The sequence below is a fragment of the Dinoponera quadriceps genome, unplaced genomic scaffold (genome assembly GCF_001313825.1).
Source record: "Dinoponera quadriceps isolate SergipeBrazil2010 unplaced genomic scaffold, ASM131382v1 scaffold1252, whole genome shotgun sequence".
Lineage (NCBI taxonomy): Eukaryota > Metazoa > Arthropoda > Insecta > Hymenoptera > Formicidae > Dinoponera > Dinoponera quadriceps.
In genome coordinates, this window is record NW_014555363.1 from 1,002,929 (window position 1) to 1,026,126 (window position 23,198).

At 46.7% G+C, this 23,198-nt stretch overlaps 3 protein-coding genes across 4 annotated transcripts in view; 2 read left to right on the top strand and 1 right to left on the bottom strand.

Moving 5' to 3' along the window:
* Nucleotides 1–7,413, bottom strand: part of LOC106743984 (maf-like protein CTC_02076) — a 22,867-nt gene extending 15,454 nt beyond the window's left edge. The window contains exon 1 of one of the 2 annotated variants that reach the window (XM_014618351.1): nt 4,816–7,413. The gene's annotated coding sequence lies outside the window, so the exon portion shown is untranslated. The other variant, XM_014618350.1, reaches the window with a different exon arrangement.
* On the top strand, nt 85–12,864 carry LOC106743986 (endocuticle structural glycoprotein SgAbd-1-like). The gene is made up of 4 exons (XM_014618354.1): nt 85–190; nt 8,126–8,262; nt 10,385–10,662; nt 12,406–12,864. Exons 1-4 carry the CDS (start codon nt 176–178, stop codon nt 12,408–12,410), a joined length of 435 nt encoding a protein of 144 aa, XP_014473840.1. The 5' UTR covers nt 85–175; the 3' UTR covers nt 12,411–12,864.
* A 3,505-nt stretch (nt 12,865–16,369) lies between these two features.
* On the top strand, nt 16,370–19,006 carry LOC106743980 (endocuticle structural glycoprotein SgAbd-8-like). Its single transcript, XM_014618342.1, has 2 exons — nt 16,370–16,441; nt 17,507–19,006. Exon 2 carries the CDS (start codon nt 17,508–17,510, stop codon nt 17,904–17,906), a length of 399 nt encoding a protein of 132 aa, XP_014473828.1. The 5' UTR covers nt 16,370–16,441; nt 17,507; the 3' UTR covers nt 17,907–19,006.
* The last annotated feature ends 4,192 nt before the right edge of the window (nt 19,007–23,198 follow it).

Genomic DNA, 23,198 nt, shown 5'->3' on the forward strand with positions numbered 1-23,198 from the left:
GGTCAGAAGAAGTGTATTGTGAAGAGAGGGCAGGGATGACCCCTTTCACTGCACCACGTTGGCACCGTCGCGTATATAAAGAGCCGAAGCATCTGACGAAGAAGCACAAGTACCACCAACCCATCTGCATCTCTCAAGCTCCTCTGGTCGTCGGCGTTCGTGTGACAGAGAGATTATGTACACTATCAAGGTAGGTACTCCTCGGCCGACGCCGTCGTCGGGTTTAGACGCGTGCGATCCTTCGCCCGGGATCGTTCTCTCGCGGAGATGGTTTTCTCCTCGCGGGCGGACCGACGGTGCTATATCGTCCTCGCGAAGGACTTAAATTCGTGAGGAGCAGCAGGACGCGACAGAACGGGAAAGAGATAGAATTAGAGAGAGAGAAAGAGAGAGCGAGCGAGCATACACAGGCTGCTCTCGTCCTTCGGAAATTTCAACTCATCCATCATGCCGGGAGCCATCCGCGACGCGACGTTAGGTAACGAACGTCAGCTTCCCCGTCGGCGGGAAGACGTTCCGCTGTCTCGAGATTAGTGTAGCCGCGACGTCGGGCTGAGACGCCTTCAAACTTACACGCGATTTGTCGGCGGCGATATGGGATGACATTTCGACGGGACGCTCGGGTCGCGCGAGTTTCATTGCACGTTGCGTCCTGACGTTACGTATTCACGTGAAATTAACGGCGAGCGGGAAGATCGTTTCGCGATAGCCGGCCTGTAAGCCGCCGCGATAACTTGTCGGCAACTAATTGATAGGCCGATTTGCGCCGAAGTTCGCAACAGTGTCGACTCCGGCGACCGAAGGAGTCGCCGCTTCTTGCGTGTGTTTTGCAACTCGTGACGTCGCATGGAGTAATATTCGAAACTGTTTCCAAAGTGTCGAACGAAAGTAAACGGGCCGTGATGAGCGCGGGACAGCAACACATTCGTCACTTTCACTGAAACTCGGCTCGTTGAACGACGCGGAAGTTTGAAGAGAGCCGTCCGCGAAAATCCGCCCGCGAACGCTCGGCAAACACCTCTTCGGTCCTCTTTATCTTCCGTTTATTTCGCAATCTCTCTTTTGATTTTTCTCTCATTTCACTTAAACTTCTTCTCTCTCGTTTCACTTAAACTTCTTCTCTCTCTGCAAACGCACGATCACTTTCGGCCGATCCGCACTTTAACACGTTGACCGCCAAAATTTATGTTCGCACGACGCTTTGTTTAACTATAACTTTAATATTTTTCTAAAAACGTAGTAAAATTTTTATCAAATAAGTGAAAATGTCAGCCATATCTGAATAACGCGGCAGTCAACACGTTAATAGGAGAAACATCGCGCGGAGTGGGTTTGAACGAAGCCGCATGCGGATTTTGCTTCGCGTCGCGCGCGTTGCCGAGCTTATCGATAATGAAAGAGTGTCGGATTCGCTTTCTCAGCGCGTTATTAAGGCAAAAATAACGACCAGCTCCTCCGCTCGTCCGACTGTCACGCGTTCGGGGGATAAATTTCAGCGTCATTCGAAATCCTCCTCGATCCTGCGCCCACACTCGCGCGAGCGCGCGACCCGATATCAGCAGAATTTTTCACGAGGAGCCGTTCGCGGAAATGAGCCGATAAACTTTGCGCGACTTCGGCAATTTTTCCGGTGCGCTCTCGTATATATATTAGTAAATATGATGTACGTCGTTCACGCGCTATCTCGCGAAAGCAACGCGTCGCCGTGCCCGTGCGTGTGTGTGTGCACAGAGAGGAAAGTTTCTTTGGGTTTAGTATACATGTTTGTTTAACTTGGGTTTGTTTAACATAGACAACATGGTTTAATATCAAATATCATATTGTTTGGATGAAAATGTTGTTTCACTACCGGTAAACCATGTTGTTTGACACAGGAAACAGTATTACTTGGGGGGGAATAATATTTGATTCTCAATGAGGGAAAATTTATTTCGTTATATATTAAATATTGTTCCATTGAAAAACAAGAAAAGCTCTTTAATACTTCTCTAACGTAGTGTTACTGCTTTCAAATAATTTATCGTTTGTAATAACAACTGTAATGTTTGGATGAAAATACGGAAGAAATATGTTATTCGACGTAAAGATATTTGTTATTTGAGAAATCAAGCAATCCTGTTTGTTGAATCAAACATGCGTCTGTTTGCTCCATTCTAAAAGTCAAATTTGTTTCAATTAGAGAAATTTCATTAAATTCAGAGAAGCCTTTTTCTCCGTGCGTGCGCGCGCACCTTTGTCCCGTATCTCGCCGAGGTCACGTCGCGATCGATTCTCCCGCGTTCTCGGGGAAAAATTCTCAAAAACTCGGTGAAAATCGCTTTTCGCAACGCGCAAGAAGTAATATGCGCCGCGTGTATTACAACGCAACATATCTCGGGAAGGCGTGCTTGCGCGCGTAACACCGCTTCGTCGCTTTGTAAAAATCCGCGAAATGCATATCGGACGTTACACGGGCCCCTGGAGTTTGGAAATGCGAAACTTTGTTGCGCGGAGTTCGAGGAACAAGGCGATTCGATGCAACATAGCACGGTGTCCCAAGAGTAGCGGGGCAAGAGTTAAAGTACGTTTTCCGCGGATTTATACCCGCGCCCTCCCTCCCCCGGACAAACAATAGATCCTATTCTCGCGCCGCGTTTAACGCCAAATCCCGCTGTCTGGTCTCCGGTTTTCATATGTATGATATACGATGTGTAGAATTAAAGAAAAAGGAGAAAAGGCCAGTACGGGGATTCGACACGGGGTACCGCGTGGCAATAAGAAGAACGCGGAGGGCCGCGTCCTCGCGGCTCTCGATATTGCGCTTGTTCCGCGAGTTAACAGGAATCGAACGAGACTCAAGGAGATTACGGGGGAAAAATGCGAAGAGATAAAAAAAGAAGCAGATTCAGCGCGAACGGGAGAAACGCGAAAAAGACGACGGTCTCTCGACGGTCGGTCGCGGCGAGAACGCGCGCCGTCGTCGCTCCTTCGAGGCGCTCTCGCGTCACCTTCGACACGTGTCTTCACACCTCTCGCGCTTTCTTCATCCTTTTTACAACACCGTGCTCCGTCGCCGTCTAATTCAAGCTTCTATGTCACTACTAATGTTCTCGGTTCACGCTGAAGCGACGCTTCGGTGTGTATGTGTGTCCTCAATCGCCTCGTCTTCGCCGCCCGTGAGAGGAGCAGGAGGGTTGTCCCGAAACAAGCGTAACGAACGGTCCGCGTATATACCGGGTGTCGTCGAGTAATAATCGTTTCAAGAACTCCAAGTATCGTTCGCGGCCCCGAGTGACGCAAGTGTCCGCATAGCATATGCATGTCGAATAAATATGTAATTGAGAATATAATTGCCGTAATGAATAGGGCGTGCCCGGAGGGGGGTTACGTCACACACGGTGGATCTTTGGCGACACTTCTGCCTTTAGAAATGATAATTACACACGCGTATTCTCGAATGCCTCGGTACGCGCACATTATTTCGATGACCCGTTTCAACGGGAGAGGAAGAGAGATAGAAAGAGAGGGAGAGAGAAAGAGAAACACCGAGAGAGAGAGAGAGAGAGAGGGAAAAAGAGCAACGAGCGATACGACGCGCCGTCACTTGCGTACAGCTAATTATCGGTTAATTACGATTATTTCGGAACGTTGCAACATATAATTTACACAAATTTCGTTTGCACGCGCGTCCGCATGTTTGATCGCGCGTTTTAAATGCGCGTCGCACGTGCGCTCACGGATTTCGCGATCTGTCGAGTACACGTGAACGGACGATTTTGTAGAACTGCTCTCTGCGAAGAAGAGGCTCTCGTACGCATTTAGTTATCAGTAGGTGAAGAGAGAGAGAGAGAGAGTGATGATGATGCATCTCAAGATGCTCAGACGCCGATAAACACTCGCATCTCGGTCGGCACGTCGAGAGTTGGATCGCGTGAAGATTTTTCAAGGCGAATTAGCGTCCGATGCAACGTTACGCAACGGAAGCGCGTGTGCATCCTTGTTTTCCCGCGCGGCGCGTCATTGAAATCGAGATTCTCAATGTCAGCTAGCCGTCGTTCACGAACGGTGTATCGGTTTCCCGGTAATCTTCAGCGAAGGCGACTCGCCGCCGCAAAAAAGAAAAGGAAAAGAAGTCACCTCGTCTTTCATATCCCGCTAATAATATTTTATTGCCGTCTCGTGGCAACACACAATCGCTCTTCTCCTCCGCGGGATTATTCTCGAATTGCAGCATCATCCGTCCGTCCGTCCGCCCATCCGTCAGTCAGTTCGTCGTGCATGCGTGCGTGCGTGAGCGAGCGAGCTTACGAAACGCGAATCCTGATTAACGTCGTTACGACGACGTAATCGCCAACGATATCTGGCTCGCTGCGAAGATCAACATTGTTAACAACCTCGAGCATTCGCGAACTTGGCACCGCGCGCCGCGATTCCCGCGCGGTTCTCCCCGTGCCAAAACCGAAATACACTTAGAGAACGGAAACACACCCGGGGAACTTCGTGCAAGCTCTCACCGCGAGATTTCCACGGCTTTCCGCGTTTTCGACGGCCGCGCGAATTCGAACGGGCCGTCTCTCTCTCCGACTCTTGCGGTCTTAACACCTATCTCTATCGCACTCGGAGTAACGTACAATCGCCGGCTCGCCGATGAGACGGCAGAAATCGCAAGGCGATCGGAACTTGCGTAATTAATATGTCACGTAATTAAAACGCATCCTTCGCGCACGTTTTTACCGCGGATTTACTCGCGCAAGACTCGCGAACTCATTGTGAGACGCGCAAGCTCGTGATAAACGGTATTATGTGTGAGAAGTTGCGCCGTCCGACATTACGTACCGTTCAAACTGACGAGCAAAAGTCCCCACAATTAGACGCGTATGCGCGCGTGCTCGAAGGACCCCGCTTCCTGCATGATCCTGTGGAGAGCCTCACCGGAGAGGGCGGAATGTCTTCGCCGGGCTCTCGTAATCGCTCGCGTTATTACACGCTGAGCACAGATGGAGGAGTGCGCTGTCATTACGCGATGATAATCCCTTGTGGCCTCTCTCGTGACTCGTGCGAGTCGTCCGCGAGACGCGTTTTCCGCACTTCGTCATTTTCCCTCGGCGGGCTTAATGACGAGGCGATCAATTAGCATTTCAGATAACGATTTGTTTGCCGAGATATAACGAGATTACGCGCGCGTCGGCGTTAAACAATTCCGCGCGACGTTTCGCGAGCGATCCCGAGAGAAAAACGAGGAAGGAGGAGAAGAAGGAGAGAAGGGAGGAGAGTAAAAAGAAAAAGAGAGGATCTTGCGCGAGCGGACGCTTGCGGGACGCGTCGTAACGATCATTAACGGCGTCGACCTTCTGCCTCCCTCGAAATTACGTGTATCGAGAGGCAATTAGCGGTCTCCGGTTGGCCGGCTAACGGGAAAGCAAATGTCGATCCTCGATATAAGCGCGTTTGCATAAGTAGCCTCCTTACCGAAGCTCGGCGGCCGCAAAAAGAGCCTCGCTCCGGCGCCTCTCGAATGTATCGATCTCCTCTTTATTCGCTTAAACGGAATAAGAGAGGGAAAAACTCTCGCCATTCTTTCTTAATTACTTTGCCGAAATACTGCTGGAAAAATGATCGCGTTCACTTTGCTTTTTATTCGCCCTCTCGGAGGGAGCGAGAGATGCGCAGAGCTGTTACGATCTTAGATTAGAACGGGGAGAGCTTTCGGTGAAAGTTCGGCGACAATTCGAATGACAATTCGGAAGGACTCGACGTGCCTCTTTCTCTTTCTCCTCCGCTCTTTTCTCTTCAGCCCCGTTTGTTGCAATTAGTCAAATCGCGGATAACACAGGCGATTTTCTATTGTGCGATTAACGCGCCCATGTTGGACGAAAATCACGGACTATTGTAAATTACACGTGACAGCTCCGTTAATCCGCGAGCTTTGCCAGGACGGCTCTTTAATCGCTCGTTGCTCGATTAACGGGGAATCAATCGGAACGATCCTCTGATGCGCGTTTCATTGCATGGCAGTTCGTGCGTTTGAGTTGAAATTCAAAAATCAGGCTCGGCTGAAATCCGGAGAGCGAGCCGGCTATTATTAATTGGAATTAACTGCGCAAGCTTGATATTCGCGAATCCGCTCCGCGCGGATCGGCAAAACGTCGCATCCTTTGCGCGCGAAAATATTTGTTCCAAAGTAATTGTTCACGCAAATTTTCCCATATAAAGCTTCACTCACAGCTTTTTCACGGGGCGGAATATATCGCCAGGTGACGCGAGACAACCGATACCAGGAATTCAAGCGAGCAGAATAGCGTAAAATAAGATTCCGCAACTTCTGGCCTTCTAATTATGCGGCGCGTTTCTATTCTCCACTTTCGTCGCATGTGTCCGCTCAGCAATGCGCTTAGACGAACTTTTTGCGTTTTTCTTTTTCTTTTTCTTACACTCGATAAATTCATTTCTACAATCTAATCTCGCGAGGGAGAAAAAATATGCAACGCCAACGCGACGAGAAGCGTATTGAAGTCGGTTGACATTTCTGGCGATTCCCGCTCGCCTTCGGCTAGATTGAAGCCTGACGAAGTTTGTGAATGAAATTGCACGTTCACTCTGCGCTCATGCGGGAGAAAAACGGGCGCGTTGCTCGGCACCACTTTCGTCCTGTCATTACCCGCCGTATTTCATAATGTCATTTGCAACTGACGTAACTGCGCCGTGCAGTTTCTAAGCATTATCGTCCTCGGCTTGCCCTTTGCAACCGTGTGTCCCCCCCTCCCCCTCTCACCCCTGTGCGCGCACACGTATACACACACACACGCGACCTATTTCGCGTGTACTTTCACGAATTCTATGAATATTTGAACGAGCCGAAAGGTTTTGCAGACGGTGCCGGGACCCGGCGCACCATTGTCTGCGGATCTTCGCCGTCTATTCGGCCGCGATACGGATTCGAATTCGTGTGTGCTGACGTGCTCGAATGCCCATCCGACCAATTTCGCGAATCGTTGTTCCTACTCGAGTCGAAATTTTCATGTTACTTTGACGTTCTTAAGAATAGTTTGCGTCTTACATGACCTATAAACTGATAAAACCCTACTTTAACGATATTGATTAATATATATACTTCTCTCTTGAAGCTTTAATTATATATAGATTTTATCACAATGCTATCTTCAACAATCTATCTCGACGCCGAAACAACGGAAATGGAAATTTAAAACATCATCAGAGTAAAAAGAGGAATAAATGATATCATTAGGATTGAAGTTAAACTTATTTTGTTATTTTACCTCCTACACGGAAAAATTAATATCAGTTCAAGATTCACATTCTCATATGTAAGCAAGAATATGCAATCTTATACGAAGATAACTTACATGAAGAAATTCTGTATAGTCCCACTAGTTATTCAAGAATAATTTTCGTGATTTGAGAGAAAAAAATATTAGATAGAACGATATCTTCAAACTTATACAATTCTTGGTTTAGTTATTATTATTATTATTATTATATTCTTGCTTATATATGAAAATATGAGTTTTGAACTGACACTAATTTTTTTCTGTGTGCAGTACCATAGAATTCAAGAATTTAACATAGGGAAATTCGATTCTCGAATCTCTAAAATTGACGCGGTTTCGTCGCATTAATTTTCGGAAATTGGCATTTTGTCGTGTCCAACGAGTCCCGCCCGACGATTTCGGGCGGATCGTTGCTGCTTCATTTTTTCCTTTCCTCTTTCTCGGCTCGCGATATGTTTCTGTTTACGGCGAGATATTATAGCTTTCGCCTCGCAATTGCGTCGTTATTACGAGACCGTGAAGATTACTCATTCGATGCGATAATAAAAGCGCGCATTTACGGGCCGCCAGCATTGAGACATTAAACTGACATTACGCGTGACCGCGCGACCGCGCGGCGTGAGGTAACGTGGCAGATTTTCCGCGCTCACGAAGCGCGCGATGAGTTCAAATTCCGCAAGTTCCAGCCGCGACTTTCGACACGCGCTCGACGTCCCGCCGCTCACGTTGCCGTTCGTCGTCGGCGACGTAACCTTTCGTAGCCTACGCGGTGCACCAATGTCGGCTTACTTAGCGGTGAATTTTTGCACGACTCGATTATATCGGTTTGAAACTAATCGAAGTGATCTCCTCGGCAGGTGTTGGTGGCGGTCGTACTATGTACGACAGGTACGTTGAGCGCACCTCAAAGACCACCGAGCAGCGGCTCCGAGAAAGATGCAGTCATTACGTCTCAGCAGCTTGAAGTCAACTTCGACGGCAGCTACGTTAATAAGTGAGTCACAATACTGAATTTTGTCCGCTTTCTTTACGCGTTTTCATGCGATCTTAACTCGAAATTTGCCGGAGTAAATGTTTAACTCAAAGTCTGAGTGGGTTCTCGATCGATACGAGTGAATGTTCCAATCAATCGGAGCGGGTTTGCTCCTGTGACGACGGAAAGAGTACATTGGATTTATCTTCCAATCTCGAGCGAAAATATTCATTCACCGACTCTCCGAGTGAAGAATTCACTCCATATGAGCGAAAGGTCGCTCAAATTCGAGTGACCCGGCTGTCGCTCTGCCTTTCGAATGAAATTTCGCTGGAAAAGACTCAAAGAGCGCGTCTCTCGCCTCTCTCAGTCAGTCTCGCCGAGCGTTAGAATCCCGAGAAAGAATCCGTCATAAGAGAAAGATCGTCAGCTCGTTCAATTCAATACACGACCAGCCACAAACGAGAGAACGACGGTCTATCTCTAGCGTTCATCTCCGTCGTTGGAGCAACAATTTTACCGTCGTCGTCGGCGAATCAGCCGTCTTCGCGAAGAGATCCTTCGCGAGGTGAGCATTCCTCGCGACCCACGCTTGATATTCGCATCCTTTTCGCCCACGACGCAAACAATGGGTGCCGCGAGAAGGTCAGCGGATATACTCGCGAACAGGTATACCAGATGGCACCGGATCGCGGCAGCTGCCGATTGTCGCCCACAACGAGATCTGCCTCCTGCGTAACTCCGTTGTTATGCGCGAGTGGGAACAGTCGCTACCGTGCCGAGGACTCTTTCTCCACTGATGCGACCTTTCCGCCAGTTGTCCTCTCTTTCTCGAGCTTCCGCGACCTGGAGGAGCCGAGATGCCTCTCGGCTTTTCCCTCGCGCGGACAGGTTCCTTGATCGATCACCGGTCCGATCGCCGATGACAATGGGGCTCGGATTCATTCCCATCCGTCAGTTTGATTGAGTCATTAAGCCGCGGGTTGTATCGCGAGCTGTGTACAAAGCGACAGAGGAAACATGTTCTCCGTTCAAATCAGCGGTGATTCCTTCTCGATACACGTAAAAGTCGATACACGTAAAAGTCGAAGTGAAAGTCTAATAGTGGAATCGCGACGATGATCCCTCGCATTCGCGCACGTTTGCATCCTTCCATTTATCCACTTCTGCTAATATACACTCCTCGTTAATCCTCCGCATCGAAAATGTCGAGAGGGGTCGTTATTCACGGCGACTTTTCAATTTTCAACGTAACGTATCCTTGTACTTAAGGCCTGTAATAAACTTCTGCTCGTGTGAAGTCCACTTGAATTTGATCGACGAAAATCATTTTGTTGTTCATCTGATCGTTCGAAGTTACGTTTGCGAAAAGTCTCGCTTTTTCGGTCCCTTGCGTCTCGTAAACTACTGATGCCTCGAAGTTTCGGCCGAGGAAAAATTAATTCCAAATTGTTCGTAGAACCTCTCGGCAAAGAGGTCGCGAGGTTACATTGGGACACCGTACATATGACTAATCAGGGAGATGTATCTAAACTTTACTGACAAACTTATAGGACAAATTATACATTGACAAATGAGTAAAAAAGTCTTAGTAAACATATATCCGCAAAAAATTGGCATTTGAAATATAGCTTTCGGAGGATAACAACGATGAGAGAAAATATATCGTGATAAGCGGGTTGAAAATGCTAATACAAAACTTTTCTTTACCGGTTCTTGAAGATAATACCTACCAATATTGATATTTCGGAATATTAATGGAAGAATCATTCATTGTGAACGTTGATATATTATTACCGTTGTAAATAATATACCGTTAGAAATAATGAAGCAATATTCGAAAGTATACGCGCGTCTCTGTACCCTGTATATGGTCGCAAATTTTTATACATATGTAAAATTGTATTTTACACATATTTTTTGCGCATACCCACAAAAAAATACGAAAACCTCTCTCGTGCATTTTTGCGCGAGCGAGCTCGAATCGCCGACGGTGAATTCCCGGAGATAGCGAGCGGCGTCGAAAATTTAGAACGGAACGAACAGCAAGAGGGAAGAGCCGGCCCAAAGAGACAGCCAAGATCGCTCGCGGACGCGTTTCCGCTGCTTGAATATCGCGGTTACCATGTGATCTCCTCCGTAGCTTCGAAACGAGCAACGGGATCAGCCATCAGGAATCGGGCCAACCGAAACAAGTGGACAACGAGACGCCGGTAGTCTCGCAGGGCTCGGACTCGTACACGGCGCCGGACGGCCAACAGGTCAGCATCTCGTACGTAGCGGACGAGAACGGTTTCCAGGTGCAGGGCTCTCACATTCCCACGGCGCCGCCCATCCCGCCGGAGATCCAAAGGGCGCTCGAATGGAACGCCGCTCACCCCGAGGAGGACGACGGCGGACAGAGGCCAGGGGGAGTGAGAGGTGAGATTTTCGCTTCGTTCCAATTAAATAATGAAGACCCCCCGAGCCCTGTGAGCTCGAGCGTTCGGTTGCGAACTTCGGATGCATCGACGGGCTCTTTGAAAAAGCAACGCGCGAGAAACAGCTTTCGCGGATTCGCGATCTTGTTGATTTCTGAAACGCTCGCGCTTCCGACGACCGGCAAATAAGCGAAGCGATTTCTCGCCGCCGATTGTGAAATCTGCCGAGAGAACAAAGCCCGTCCGACCGCGTGAATGCGAATTTTCGAGTCTCGCTGGTGACGCGGGGCAATGTATCGCGAAACACTCGCCCCGGAGGTCAACCTGCAGGATTTATCGCGAGGTCCGGGGGAATACAATTAGGTTAGATTAATAATTAAGCGTGCGACTTCAAAAGGCACGCGGTGTTTGAAACAACGCATTTCCACCGCCTCTCGCCCGAGGGATATCACTCATGCTCGGCAGCGCGACGCTACCGCCGCGGCTGAAGTTTCTTTGTGCTCCAACGAGGGAGGCTTGATTAATTTCGTAATTGAAAGAAGCGCCGGTATCTGGAGCGGACGATTCAAATGCGCCGTTTTTGTTACTGTTGTCGTCCGCGTCGTTGTCAAAGTCGTCGTCGTCGTCACGGACACGAGCTGAAATTCGGCCGCACGATTCTTCGCGTATACATACGGCCCGTCCGGCGCGTAAGTGAATTAAACGACCGGGGGAGAAACACGCGATTCCCGCGGACAAACTGGCGATAAAAATCGGAGGAGGTCTCGCCGCGGAAATTGATTTACGCCGAACGGATCCTGATCGCCGCTCGTAATCCGTTCTGATCAAGCAGCCATTTAAATTTCCCTGTGTGTTAAGCGACGCCTCGTCCTTCCCTGTGTGTCGGACAAACAAGGAGAGGAGGGGGAGGGAGGGGGGAGGTCGTTGTGCCACTGCTGTTCCTGGTGTAGATGGGGAAGGAAGGGGGACGGGGAGGGGGCGAGAGACAAATCAGTTTACTCAATCGCAGCTCGGCCGGCGGTGGCTCACGAGACTCGCTGTGGCGTCGTTTAATTCACTTTGGTCTGGACTCGAAATTGAAATTGGCCCGATTCCGGGCGCACCGGTGAACCGAAAATATCTTTGTGGCGACCGCGCACGGGGAACGAAAACAATTTCGGCGCATGTTAACCGCTTTTACGGAGTGAAACCTGGTTACCTAGCCCGGTATGGAGATACGCGCCGCCGACGCCGGAAGACTCCATATTTCGCCGATAATAGTCCTATTCGGAAACACGTCCGCGGCGGAACGCGCCATCTGAACACGACCGGCGGCACAATCCGCTTCGCTTTTCAAAGTGGACGCGCCGAGATTTAAGGCGATCCGCGCTTCCGCGGACAATGGTCGTCCCCGTCGACTCTAATTTCCCAACGAACCGCCCCTTCGTGCCCCGCGCAATCATTTCGCGCTTTATCCTCGATTTCGTCCTTGTCTCTAGGATTCTCCCTCAAATTCCGCGTTTAACCCTCTTGTTTTGCTTTCCGTTGCGCTTCTCTCTGCTCGCGCGTATCCGGTTTGGTAACGCGCGCTTCGATTCCACCGTGCTCCTGCGAGTTTCCGCGCGCGCGAAACATAATAAAGCGTCTATCTATCCACCTGTAACTACGTTACCGGCGACGACCGGGGGAAAGGGAGGGGTTTGCGCGTCCGTTAAATATTTCAGACACCGTCGTCACGCTTCCGCTACTCTCGCTTCTGTTGCAGGTTAATCAGCCCAACTTTACCTCAAACGTGACCTGATTCCGAGCCAGCTTGCCATGGACAACAACCCGACCCCGAGCTTTCGACGCAAACATAAAAATAAATATAGTGTGGTATATTAATCTAGGATCTACAAACACACGTAACACACACGAATCGACAAGGCATGAGACACCGGTATATAATAAGCTCTTATGTACTCCTGAGATTTTCTCAACTTTATCCTTACCTATAGATGGAAAATGAAAAAATAAAGCGCACTGTTCTCAGCGGTCTCACGACGGAGGGATGCCGCGTGCACGCAGATGCACGCGCGCGCCGCCTCGCACGCGAGAAAGGAAAACGAGAACGACACGCGCGTGTCGCTCATACGCGCGCGCGTCGACCGTTAATAGTACATAATATGTATACTTAACTTGTGATTTTTGTATATAAATAAAAGCGTTTTGCCCAAGTTGGAAATCTCTCGTTGCACGACTCATCGGTACGCGCGATCGATCCACTCAACCCCCTTCCCGCTCCTCTCCCTGCTCTCGCGTCGCTCGCTACGATTGCGTGCGACGCGATTAATTACGTCGATGATGGAATTGGCTGTATATTTAAAGAAAAGAGCCCAATTTGCCGGGGGGAGCCGATAATTCGATCGCAACGCTTCCAAATCTATTCAAGAAGAAAAGACACGAGGAAAAATCTAGAGAAAATGGACTTTCACCCTCTCTCGCGACTGAGAGACTCGAACAGACGATGAGCGAGTTATTCTCTCGCGAATCTCACGTGTCACTTTTCGATACTCGTCGAGGTAGAGCGCGCAAAATAATCGATTTTCATCCTGCTCAGGCTCCGTTTCTTGTTATACAGCGTCACACACACATACACACACACAACACGGAGAGACGTTATTTATACTCCGTTTCATTCGAGGTGCTATTTTGTGGATTCGCTCTTTGCCATTGCGGGCCGACTTATGAAGTCTGCGAGGAGCTCGGAAGAATGACACGAGCGCTACTCAGAGTAGCTCGTAAGCTGCACTTTTGATCGAGCCCCATTCCGGCCTCTTTATTTTTCACGAGATCGTCCCGCGCGTCTCGCGAGTCGGGGATGCGCATTTCCGAGTCTGTTATTTAGATATCGAGTTCCCGCTCAAGCAGCGTGCACGCGAATAATTTTACGACGGGGAGACAGAGAAGTAGAGAGAGAGAGAGAGGGCCGACGAGGAAGAGGTTTTCGCTTTACATGCGCATTGCCCGTAAACGCGAAACGACGCAAGCATCGCAAAGCGAATGCTAAGTAACGGCGCGGGGACGTGCGCGTTTACGCCGTAAAAATGCGAGGCTCTCCGCGGCGCTCTCTCGCCTCTCGCGAAAAGGTTACAAACCGCGGGTGCATCTTCGACTTCTTCGCACCGTCATTATGCAATTTTGCCTCACGTAGCGGTAGATTTTTAATCTACCCGTCCTCCTCCCCTTTCTCCTCCTCCTCTTTCGGAGTGAACGTTTCATCGAAATACCTCTTTGCGCTTTGCGCGCGAGAGTCAGTCACTCGACGGACTTCGAGTCCGTTCTAACACAATGTATGTTAAACAGGAAAGGGAAAGAAGAAAGCAGCTGATGACTCGCACGACGACGGTACGGTATTACGTTGCAAAGGGTGTCGTGCGGCGCCCATAGTCGCCGATTTCGACTTCCACGACGTGTGACGGATCCTTTCACGAAACATCTCCGCGACGGACGCGTGTCCTGTCACGAGTATCGAGCGTACTTCGCCGCGAGACTGACAAGATAATTCAACGACGCGTAATGGAACGGTATTGCGTAAGCGATGCGGGAGAAACCCGCTGAAATAGAATGCGCTGTGTATAAACACGGCTTAATTCCCTCCTACATAACAGTGTCACGAAGTTACTCTCGTCGGAAGAGTCTACGTGTTTTTTCGCGGCTGAATGAGCGACGAAAGCATCGAGTGGTCGCTGGCTTGCGTCCGACGAGAAATGCCGCGTGAAGCCGTCGACGTTAGAGTCGGACTCGTCGAATATCCTGATTACAGTGTTCTTAATGCCCGTCGTCGCATGAATCATCCTGATTGTGACGGAAGCCGCGATAGCTCCGGAGATGTGTTTTCCTCGGAAGCTTGATCGGTGGATTAATGTTCGAGCAAAAGTATGATGAAGCGATTTCCCACGGTCATCTCTTTTTGTACGTTGTTCTTGTGAAATCAAATCGCCGTCCTTCCGATCGAGTATTAGTATGTTAGAACCCCATGACAGTCGCTATAACAGATACTATGGTATATGGGGAAAAATTTGGTCAAATTTATCTGACAATGAATGGTATTTTGGTGGAAACAGAATTTCTGCCCTGAAGAACTGATTTTGGTCGATAAGAACCAGAAATTCTGTTTCTTTAAACCGAAACGCGTTTGATTTGTTCATCTTTAGATAAATTCAACCAAATTTCTTTTTCAATGTATTATCGCGTCTGGTTAAGTTTCACTTAAGGTATAATTAAGTGCGTCTAAAAAAATTAGTCGCACAGCTAATAGAGCGCCAGTGAGACGAAAGATACATGCATATTTCAAATTATTTTTCTTCATCATATACTTAGTAATTGCCCGTCAGCTAAGCTTTGATACGATTAATAGAAATGAGCGTTACACACGTTAACGTGTTCGCTTGACACTAATATACTGAGAGAAAAATATTTGTAATTATAATCATCATAATAAAAGAATATTATAGTCAGGAGAATCATGTTTTTAATAAGTGTTACTACACTGAAAAAATGAATTTGGTCGGATCTGATAATTTAACAATGAACGGACCACACGTGTTTTAGCTCAAAAAAGCAGAATTTCTGGTTCTTATGACCCAAATTTGATTCTCATAACCAACAATTTCTTTCAACTAAAACGCATTTGATTCGTCCACTCTCTGGTAAATTCAACCAAACACCTTTTTTCCGTGTAACTATGATTTTTCTTAATATAGTTAATTTTCCGCGATCGACTTTTGGGTCGATACTTCGCCTTTCCTATCACGCCCTTATTCTTGGCTTTATTCGCTAGCGCTAGTTTCTATGGTTCTATGGTTCGTGTGAAAATTTCACTCCTTCACATTTAATTGTGCGTAATTAAAAAGAATGATGATACACCAATTAACACACCGTGATAAAAGCTCCGCGGCTTGGAGGGATATAAATGGTTACGAAAAGCTGGACGCGATGCAAAAATCGTAGCGAGTGCGCAGGAGGATTTGCGAAGACTCGCGTTGGTTATAATCTTCCTAACGACCTATCTCGTACGTCATACGGCCGCGCGATGTCGGGCGTTAACAAGAAAAAATCACTTAAGTGCGATGCACATCGATCGCGAGAGGAATCTCAAGGAAAAAGTGAGCGAGTACACAAGGCGCATCTCAAAGGTTAAGGCACCGCGTGTATTTGCAACGTGTTTGAACTTTGCATTCGTTTATGTATCTTTGTAGAAACACGCGCGAGCGCGCAAATAATATGGACGGGTGTGTCAAAATTTTCGCTCGCCCGGGAGACCTCGGCTGAAATTTCAGGAGAACCCGAACATCTCCTGGTATAGCTTAATCGCGCGCGAGAGAGAAAGAGAAAGAGGGAAATGCCGTCATATCGATATTTCATCTCAAATAATATTAGATATTACAACTTGGATAAATAATCACTACATCGGACGTGGGCGGTGTGAATTATGAATAAAGAGAGAGAGAGAGAGGGAGAGAAAACGTCAAGAGCGCGGTGGCGCGCGGAATATTTGCGACTCGTGGCCCCTTTTTCCAGCGAAAGTTTTCAAGAAAGAGTTCCTTTGTAGTGTGCATCGGTCTGTAATAAAGTTCGAACCGGTATCAGCGAGTGTGGCATTTGAAGCAATATGCCGACGATAGTACAGAGCATTGCTATCTATAAAAGGAGGATGCGATGGATAAACGCTCGTCAGTAGTCCCGTGCACGCAATATCTGGCAAACGAAGCAGAAGTAGCGAGAGGATTCGGAATCCACCTGCCGATCGAGTCGAAAAAGTGCGTTCTCGCAACCGCAGTCTCCTTTCGATAATCGTCCGAGAGAGAGAGAGAGAGAGAGAGTGTCGCAAAGCCCGATATTGTTTCGAGCGTAATTCTTACTTAACGAATTTGATTTCTCAAATTCGAATTGTGGCTGTAACTTTCGTGGAAGAACAATCGCTTCTTTTGATACATCAAACGAGAGAAAATCTCATCACGTCGCGAGATGATAGTCGTCGAGTTAATAGTCGTTAATTGAAACTTGTCTCAACTGTGAAATATTTAAACTTGTGTTTACAGATGTGTTTTTCAGTTCGGTGAATCGCATATTTACAATTATAATGTCACGCGTTTTATGAATCTATACAAAAAGTATAAAAATGTTTTAATTAAAAAAAATTACCATTTTTTAATTGAACCATACGATATACGTGAGGTATTCGAATCTAAATGCAAGTCTGAGTATAAACAAACGTTAAGCAACGACTATTGTGACACGGATTTAGATCTGGCCACGCAGAAAAATAGTATCACTTCAAGACTCATATTTTCACATATAAACAAGAATATACAATCCTAAATGACGATAAAACTTGCTCTTACGTGAAGAAATTCTATATAATTCTAATAAAAATATCATATTATCCAAGAATAATTTTTATGAATTTAGAAGAAAAATATTAAGTACTTAATTAACTGATACAATTCGTTAGTTTGAAATTATCGTTCTTTCTAATCATTATTTTCTTCTCTCAACTCATAAAATTAATCTTGAAAATTATTCTCGAATAACACGAAAATATGATATTTTTATTAGAATTATATAGAATTTCTTCACGTAAGAGCAAGTTTTATCTTCATATAAAATTACAACGCTGTATTTTTCATGCCGCAAATCGCTGGCATAATTTTGCCTAATTGCCCGATACGAGGCGCACCCGAAAGTGATTCTCGAGCTGCGCGGCGTCGTGAACTTTAACCGCGGCGCACGGTCGTACATCACGTGCACACACACGCAGGGCGTGCGACCGGCAGCCGAGAGCGTTAGACGAGTATCCCTAATCTATCTCCGATCCCGTTCAGGATGAATCCGCGCGCAATTATCTTGCTGAGCCTGGCGGCGGTAATATCGGCGGCGAACGAGCCGATAGCCATCATCAGGCAGGAGCAGGATATCAGCCCGGACGGCAGCTACTTTACGCGGTGGGAGAGCGCCAACGGGATCACCTTTGAGGAGCAGGGCGTACAGAAGAACCCCGGTCAGAAGGACAAGGAGGCCGAGGAGGTGCGCGGCTCAGCGGCGTGGACCGCGCCCGACGGCCAGAAGATTAATATCGGATGGTTGGCCGACGAGAACGGCGCCACGTTCCAAGGCGCTCATCTGCCGACCCCGCCGCCCCCGCCGGAAATTCCGCCTGTCATCCAGCGCGCCCTCGACTGGATAGCAGCCCATCCCTACAAGGAGGAGAGAAACAGAGTGTAACCAAGCCAGCGACGCGCCTTATCACGCGGACACGTCGGACGTTTTCACGTTCACGTCTCGTATCGCGTCTACGTTTGCCTTGATATCTCATGTAAAAAGAGTTTGTATAAAATTTCGGTGTACCGAAGGTAAAAGAAGGTTGTGGTGTGGTTTAATATCCGAATAATCCCCGTGAGCGTGACGTACTTGTGTTCGGCCGATGATCGAGTGTGCGATACGCGGGACAGGGAGAGGGCTGATCGAGATAATCATGATGGGAAATGCGGCGGATGCGATATCGGAACGTTGGAGCGAAGATGAGTGGCGCGCTTTTTCACGTGGATTCGTTAATATGGATTCCAATTTATTTCATGCGCGTTATGAAACCATTAAGGAATAATCGTCATTAATTATATCCTTGGAAATAATCATTAATAATTATATCCTTGAGAATAATCATTATTAATTATATCCTTGTAAAATATTGTAGTATCGCGTTCACCTCGATATCGCATAAGCGTTCCGATGTAGCTCTGAACGATTCCGTTTTAGAATTGCGCCATTTGCTGTTTAACGCGATAAAAAAGTCTCCCTGAACGCTATTGAAGATAAATAGCTGGCTGTCGACGACGCAGCCGCTTTTTGGACAGCTAAGCAATTAAAGCGGTTGTTTGCCATCTTGCGACGTGCGCTACCGCTTACCTCGCTCTTACTTTCTTAGAAAATTTGAGAGAGAGTTATTCCTAGAGCGAAATTGCTTGACATAAGAATGACAAACTCGTCAAACTCGTTGGGTGTGGGCTCGTGGTTACACAGTAATAGAAAAGTCGGGGTTAGAAATGGTCACTGCCACGGAAGCGACAGACAAATCGTTGCGTAAGCGAGTGATAGCGAAAGTTCTCGCTGCCGCATTGTCAACTATACCGTCTACTCAGAACCGGAGAGGACGACGGTCCGAGGAATGCGACAATTAAGCTAAGGGTGCAGTATACTTCATGGAGATCAATCATGATGCCTTTGTTTAAGGCTTATAATTTAAGGCTTTAACACTAAGATTAGTCTTCCCAATAATAGCCCCCTGAGAAATCTTGCCAAAAATATTAAAATTTTTTACTTTACATCAAAACTCAAAAATAAATTTAATAAAAAAAATATATTATGTATCTGAATATATATATAATAAATAATATAATAAAATAAATAGTTTTTTTGTTTTAAGTGATATCTTTCATAAGCAAGAAATCCATTGAGTAGATATATCGAATAATTTTTGTTTGATTTAAATTTTAAGCGAGTGTAATTTAATGAAATATACATTTTGTATCAATATTATATTGATTGACAACAATAACGGCAACTGACGTTGATATTATTCACCCGAGTTACGCGGACGTACAGATTAGTCGATTCTTTTTGCTCTTCTCTTTCTCTGCTTTTTAATTCAGCAGCGGCTCCTTCATTTCGCGTTTTCTTCTTCAGAGGAAAGAAGCTCCTTCTTTTATCACTCGAGACAATTACAGTCGTCAAAGTGAACGAACGCGTAAATAAGCAGGGATTGCTCTCGTCTACGGGAATATTCGGTGTACGCCGATTATTGTGCTAAATTGTTTACGAAGGTGCGTGCATGTGTGTTTGCTCACGCACTTGCGTGTATGCGTATACGTGTGTGTTGTGCTCGTGCACCGCCGCGTTTAATTTGATAATTAATACCAAGCGGCCGCTTCATAATTCGGTTATAAATTCCGCGAATCATGTTTCTTGATTGCGGCAGTAATTTCGATTCGACGGCACGATCATAATCGGTATTTGTTGAATCGCGAGCGCAAATAAGACTGCGATAGATAGAATTAATCGAGGCCGGATAATCGAATTTATGGAACTATTAATAAACGTTATGAGTCACCGGCGATATCACCCGCCGATGTGTATCGCCGATACGCGCATCCTGCGATGCATATTCAGATTAATATTTTGTCAAACGCGAAATTGTTGTAACGTTTGTGAAATATAGTGGCGCAATAGCGCTGCCAGGCAGAGAGAGAGAGAGAGGAAAGAGAGAGAGAAAGAGAGAGAGAGAGAGAGAGAGAGAAAGAGAAAGAGAGAGCGATATTCGTTTTGTGTAATAAATACAATATGTGGGATACCTCGAAAGGCTCGCGCTTTCTCTAACCACAAATATTAAAGCGTACGTTAAGTAAGAACAGCAGGATTATATGAATGTGAACGTATGGACGCGCTATTGAACGTCATTAATAATAATTTGGTAATTGGGTTTCTGCCGAATTACGCAATTAAGCGAAACAAACATATTAAGGAGCACCGATAAATGACTAATCTCGTTTTTCGGTTGATTTAATGCGGATTTTAGTTTCGAGAGGACATTTTCCACAAGGCTTGCGCGTTTCCGCGATAGTTTTTTCTTCGCATCTCGCTTGGATACCAACGATATCAATATCTCGACGTTCAACGTCAACCGAAAAGTGGCACAAAAAAATAAAGAATAGAAAATTATGTGAAAGAAGATTTGACAAGTCACGAATGAGGAATTCGAATTCGCCAATGAGCTTAAAGTCACTGACAAATTCGTCGACGTCGGTTGAAAGAGAGAGGGAAAGAGAAAGAAAGAGAAAAAGAAGCCGTTCTTTTGGCAACGGGGTCTCGTGTGTACAATGTCGATCCTGCGGGGATACATTTTGTAAGATTCGACCGCGAAACTTACAAGCTAGGAAGATTTATGTAAGTTAACGGTTACGTGACGAGCGCGCGCGCGCTGTAACAAATTGAGTACACGATTCACGTGCTAAACGGCGATATACATGACGAATGTCGCACCCGCCCGCGGTGAAAGTTCAACGAGAATGCCGCGAGGCGTATAATCGGTTCCGGTTCCTCCATAACGCCGGCATTACCATCACCATCGCCGCCACCACCGGCAGCACCACCACCACCATCACCGCCACCACACCCTCGTGACTATCGGACGTCAACGTCAACGTGTCGAATTGAATAGACGACCTTTTAGAAAGTCCCGGGCGAATAGACGAGCGACCCGCGAAGGAGACGTCGTGTCAAAGGTTACCCGCGATTACCACAGAGTCACGGTGAACCGTTTTAATTCCGCGTCGGGATCGTGCGTCGCGCCTGCGTTCACACACAATGAATCTCCGCACGTGGAGAAATTGTCCGACTCGGTTATTAGACGGGNGGAATCAAGACGAGATGAAAGAGAGAAGAAAACGCGTCGGCGTTGATTCGTATCTACCTCGGTGTCAGAACCTGTCACCGAGGTGCGACGGCTTTGGCGATTCGATCGTCCGGCAACGTCCTCCGCGAGACAGCGGGTGTCTTTGTCTGAGTTTCGATCACCGTCAACGATCGACGTGAGACAGCCGGTGTGAAAAGAGTCACGTGGAAAGAAAAGCCGTTACGGCCGACTTGAATCTTACGAGCGACGGCTTTGACGAAACATTTTCATATCTCTCCTCGACTGTTGCGGCGCGATTAAAAAAGTGATTTGAACGGCAATATCCTTATTAACGCACTTGTTGGCTCAAGCATTGGCCAACACTGCTGTATTTTTTTTTACCGGCTATTTTTCATAAGTCAACACACGCATGAATTCATATATTATTTATCTTTTAACCGAAAATATCAATTTTGAGAGAGAGAGAGAGGAAAGGAAAATATAATATATTTAAAAATGTGATATGAAGTGAAATACAATAAAATAAAAAAAACAGTTGATTTAAAAATCGCCGATCAAAACGAAAACAATTGTGAATCGACCATTTTTAACGGTATACAGTCATTGTTCTCAATTTTTTTCACAAATTCAGCTTTTTGTCGCAAAAAATCAGATAAGTAGCGAATGTGGACTATCTAACAACATACGGCTAATAAAACACGAATTTTTTCATGATTATAATCAGAAAAGGAAAAAAAATATAGCGGTGCGGGCGAATACGCTGAATACGTATGTCCATATGAACATTTTATATTGATACATTGAAAGAAAAAAGTGTCACATTTAAGTAAATATTTGTTAAGGAATATTGTAATGATTATTTCATTTGGATTAAATAAATATTGCTTAAACGGAGTGCTTGGAAAAATATTGTTCACTTAAATCAAATTCCAGTGATTCTACAACTTTTTATTCTCAGTGTAGCTCATCATATTCCAGTTCAGAGAAATGCCGAACGTTTTTCGGTTTTCTAGTTTTCACATTTCCCGCGTATTCAGAAGTTTAGTTTAAATTCAAATTATTTTATATTGACCCGATACAATAAACAACTTATTCAGACTCTGTATTTCCAATTCCCACATTACAAGCTTAAAAATATTAATTAGAATGAAAATGACAAAGGCGCCAAAGCGGAACGGTCACACGAGCCGGAGCGCGACTAATTAAAGACTCGAAAATAAATGTGGCTAACTAGGGTTAATAAAGAAACACCGAAGGACAGGGTTCGCGTCAGCACACCCGAACCGTCGGAATATTGGTTGTGTTGGACTCGCTTACACAGCAGCTCTGATCGATACCGCTGCAACGGTCTTACCTCGGCCGAATTCAATCATCGTAATAGCCGCCGATTAGACCCGATAGTTCGCGAGCGCCATAAATACGCGGAACAGTTATTACAGCGAAGGCGGTTAGGCAAATAAGCCCTGCATAGAAACGTCGAAACACGTCGTCCGTTGCAACGGAACGATCGTAATGAAAAGTCGGCCCCGGTCCCCATCTGACGCGCGTTACGTAAGAAACGTCTTTGCTCACTGCGCGTGATTGATTAATGATAGCGGGCAAGGTCCGTCGTAATAAAGACGCGCTCGTTGTCGGCCGGCCAGCCGTGTTTACATCGATGTAATATCTTACCGTAATAGTTGCGTCGCGACTTTCTACGGTAAATCAATGCGACGTAATCGCGACTCGGCCGACATCTCAACCGTATCAACGAGTCCGTCTGTTTCGCCGATGTGCTTGACCGTCGTGTCACCGTGTCAGAAACAATTGACTCGACGATAAAAGCGAACGGACGGACGATCGAAGAACGCGTCTCCTCCTCAATCTAAGATCGATGAATGCGAAATTATTTCGTCAGACACGACCTCTCGTCTCGGAAACGCTAATGAATTCTTCATTCGCGGAACGATGACGCGAGTGTGACATTACCGAACGCAACGTCTCCCTCTCTATCTATCTATCTATCTATCTCACTCGCATCCTTCCCGGAACGCCGAACAGGAGGATCTCCTCCGGCTGAGGATCTCGCGCTCTCCCGTCGTGGGACTCGGGCGTATTAATAGAGCAGC